Source organism: Octopus bimaculoides, chromosome 4 (assembly GCF_001194135.2).
Source record: "Octopus bimaculoides isolate UCB-OBI-ISO-001 chromosome 4, ASM119413v2, whole genome shotgun sequence".
NCBI lineage: Eukaryota > Metazoa > Mollusca > Cephalopoda > Octopoda > Octopodidae > Octopus > Octopus bimaculoides.
In genome coordinates this window covers 11,391,815-11,395,903 of record NC_068984.1, presented here as the reverse complement: position 1 = coordinate 11,395,903, position 4,089 = coordinate 11,391,815, and the positions used below count along the sequence as shown (strand labels likewise).

General features: G+C 37.0%; 1 protein-coding gene across 1 annotated transcript in view; it reads right to left on the bottom strand.

The window, feature by feature from the left end:
* Positions 1-4,089, bottom strand: part of LOC106872186 (DDB1- and CUL4-associated factor 1) — a 49,928-nt gene that overhangs the window by 25,087 nt on the left and 20,752 nt on the right. The window contains exons 10-13 of the mRNA XM_014919084.2: positions 3,961-4,001; positions 3,193-3,331; positions 1,551-1,760; positions 614-783 (exon numbers count right to left, since the gene is read on the bottom strand). Coding sequence (XP_014774570.1) covers positions 614-783; positions 1,551-1,760; positions 3,193-3,331; positions 3,961-4,001 — 560 coding nt within the window. The remainder of the gene's footprint in view (positions 1-613; positions 784-1,550; positions 1,761-3,192; positions 3,332-3,960; positions 4,002-4,089) is intronic.

The following is a 4,089-nucleotide window of genomic DNA, read 5'->3' as shown; positions in this document are numbered from 1 at the left end:
GAATTTCAAGTTTATTGTAAAGTATTCTACAGTAATTAATATTTTCTTACATGTCAACTAGCATTACAGATCTGCTACAGAGTGAAATAGACAGGGAAAGAAAAGGAAGACATTAGAAAGAATTTTTAGTACTAGGTAACAAAAAAAAAAAAAACAAATTCCACATAAGTTGTGACATTGTGCTACGTTAGATATCACCATAATAATCTTTTAACAAACAGTTTCCAGGCTGGCATGGTTCAGATGGTTTGGCAGGATCTGAAGGGTCAGAGATCTGTGCCATGTCTCAGTGTCTGCTATATATGTATGTATCTGTGTGTGTGTTTACATCCCCGAAACTTGGTTCGGCAAAAGAGACCAATAGAATAAGTACCAGGCTCACAAAGAATAAATTCTGGGGTTGATTTGTTTGACTAAAGGCGGTGCTTCAGCATGGCCACGGTCAAATGACTGAAACAAGTATATCATATGACCTGTAGAACAAGAAGTAACCTTTAAACAAGCCAATTCACTTCTCATATTACTAGTATACTTGGATAACAGCATGAATGTCATACAATCTCACCTCCATTAAATAGCCCTTAGAAAAGAGAAAAAATAAAACAAAACTTACTTGCTGGGATAATTGTTCCAGTTTTGTGCAATAGCTAACAGCTGAATCACTAGACTTATGCCACCAAGCTGCTTGAATTGAGCAACAGGACGCCAGACCATTCGGACAGGCATTAGATCAAGTAACATTTCTATGTTTTCTTGCACCACTTCAAATGTCAACTTTAATGCCTGAATTGAAGAAATAAAGACACGGTTTAAAAATATACTGTGATAATGCAGCTAATAAGAGTTCAAACAAAGAAGACTAAGCTTTATCATGATTATATTTTTAATAGGTAGCACCTTAGGCTATTGTTTTCTATTGTAGCCTTAGGCCAACCAAAGCCTTGTGAGTGGACTTAGTAGATGAAAACTGAAAGAAGCTGATTGTATATGTGTGTCTGTGTTTGTCCTCCCACCATCCCTTGACAACCGATGTTGGTGTGCTTACACCCCCATAACTTAGGAGCTTGGCAAAAGAGACTGACTCCTGTGCAGGTGGCACATAAAAAACACCATTTGAGCGTGGCCATTGCCAGTACCGCTAGCACGTAAAAGCACCCACTACACTCTTGGAGGGCATCCAGCTGTAGAAACTCTGCCAGATCAGATTGGAGCCTGGTGCAGCCTCCTGGCTTGCCAGTCCTCAGTCAAAGTATCCAACCCATGCTAGCATGGAAAGCGGATGTTAAATGATGATGATCATCATCATCACTTAACGTCTGCTTTCCATGCTGACATGTGTTGGATGGATTGACTGAGGACTGGCAAGCCAGGAGGCTGCACCAGGCTCCAATCTAATATTCCTTTATTATAATACTGGTTTCAAATTTTGGCACAAGGCCAGCAATTTCGGGGGAAGTGATAAGTTAATTACGACCCCAGTGCTCAGCTGGTACTTATTTAATTGACCCTGAAAGGGTCTTTTAATATAACATTAATAAAAAATAACTTACCTTGTTTGCAGGCATTTCAGTAACAGGAGAGCCATTCTCGTTACGCAGGTGAGATCGCCTTATTTCATCTGCATGTAGAATCAAATGAGCTTCCATGTATTTCTTAAAAGCAATACAAACATAGCGAGCTATCTGTCGCATTGTATAGAGCTTGTTTTCCATTGGTTGTTCAACCGATGCATCAAAATATAAAATGGGGAGTGTGCTCACCTTTTTTTTTTTAAATAGAAAGTAAGAAAAGAAATCATAGATGTCAAAACAGTCATCGTCATCATTTTACATCCATTTTTCCATGCTGGCATTCATAGAAGAAATAATTTAAAATTACTTTTTAACAGTAGGGTGAAAAGAACAATGTCAAATTTAAAAACTGTACATTGAATAAATCCTTAAGATCCAGACTATCATCATCATCTAACTTTTTGATGTAGCTATAAGAGATGCTTAAAAGTGTAGCAAAACTAAATATTAGAACATGAATTTGAGCCAGATTTAGAAAACCATATCATTCCTGTTGCAGACAGGAACAGAGAGAAATGAAAATAAACATGGATTACAAAATCGAAGAAATGAACCAAAGTGGCCATGACATTAGGTCAATGGTGAGGTCAGGTCAAGGTAACTAAAGTTCAGCTTGAACTTCTGCAAGTGAAAGGGCATGAACGTAAATTCCAGGTAGTGGCAGATCTAGGAAGGAATGACTGAGCTGTTTAGGAAGCGGTTTGACATGTTGAGATCCAGTAAGGATGAGGAGGCAAGACAGGTGACTGGGGAGTACTGGCACGAAGCCACTAATAGAAGAGGAAAAGAGCAGTGTTTCTGTGAAAACTGTGGGTTAGCAAGCCTATCCAAATAGATGAATAGCCATTTTGGGATGATTGGGATATACTAGAATGCCTGAGTATAGTAGCAGCAACACTATCCCGAATATGTGAGCAGCAAATGATTGAGGTTGAAGTGTTTTCTGGTTTTGAAAAGTAAGCCAAGTGTTTGGGATGCAGTTTTGTCAATGTTATAAGTCTGAAGAAGAGACCCACCATTTGCAGCACTTTGGAGGATTTTAGTAATGAGTTATTCACATGTGAGGTCAATGTGTCATCAAACTACTACTCTGATATGAAAAGTGATTGTCTCTTGGTCCAATTGATAGAGATCAGATGATTATGAGAACCCACTGCCATTGAAAGATGTGTGGGGTATGAAGAAGTGTGAGTTTAGTTTGAGATTTCTAGGTTGCATGTGGATGGCACCAGTGTGCAAAAAGTTCAAGAAGGCTGTCATCGACAAAGAAATATGTGCTGTTAGAAACGCCAGCAAGGTTATTAATCTACAGGATGATCAGGGATATAAGTAAACCATGAGATAAACCAGAGTTGATAGAAATTGGAGGAGTGTGTCCTGTTAACATATGCTGTACAGGAGCAATCCAATATGAAACTTCAGATAAAAGAAATGAGACAGAGCTGTTATAAAGGAAATTTTCTTGTTGGCTCTCATACTAAAATTGAAGGTTTTGCTCAGGGCAACAATGCTGTACAGATACATGATTGTATATCAATATTTATAAGCAGGGCATGAACATTGTTAATTGCATATGGTAAAATATATCAAAATTGCTTTTAAAAATATAATTCTAGCTTACCACATTAATTAAACGACGGAGCCCGTCTTTCTGATCAAATAAATCTAGAATGATCCGGAAAGCGAACGCATGATCCAAGAATATTGCAGCATGGCAACGACTTGACTCATGTGAGCATTCAAGTAACCACAACACATAACTGAAACACAAATATCAAAAGGATAAAGCAATGAAAAATATACGATCAACATTATTTATCAATACATAAATCTTTAGTTTGATGTCCAACTGTCAATAAAGGTCTCAACTGGACAGAAAAACACAACGGCTTATTCCATTTTGGCTAATTAACTAATATATGCTGAATTGGTAGTAACAATTTGACAACTCATATCAAATTGACTTTCTCTACCTTTTTTCGTATCATTTGCTTTACATGAATTTTATAGATTTGATAATTTGTAAGTAAACTGCTAGAAATCTTTTCAGCAATTAATCGAGAAAGGTATCTGTTTCAACTATACACACAAAGGAACATGTACAGATGTACCATGAGAAGAGGTACTGTACACTACCATGTGCAGTATAGCACAGTGCAATGAAAGAAGCAATAACCTTGTAGTCAGGAAATAACCTACCTTCACAAAGAAATCTTGGCTATTTAAAGCTAGCTTGGCCCTCACAAACACTTTAGTTAATTGCTATGCCTATAAAACCAATCACAAAATTAGTCTACAAATCAGTTGGCATACACACTAAAACAAAATAAATACAACAAATACATCAAAATGTAAGTTTCTACTTGTCTCTGTTGAGGCAAATACTTACTTCACAAGTTCTGAGAGGACATGTTCAGGGAGCAAGCATACCTGAAAATAGGAAATCAGCAATTACAAAGATGGAAAACAAATACACATTCAATTTAATCTGAGAATTAAGAAAAAAAAAAAAAAAGAA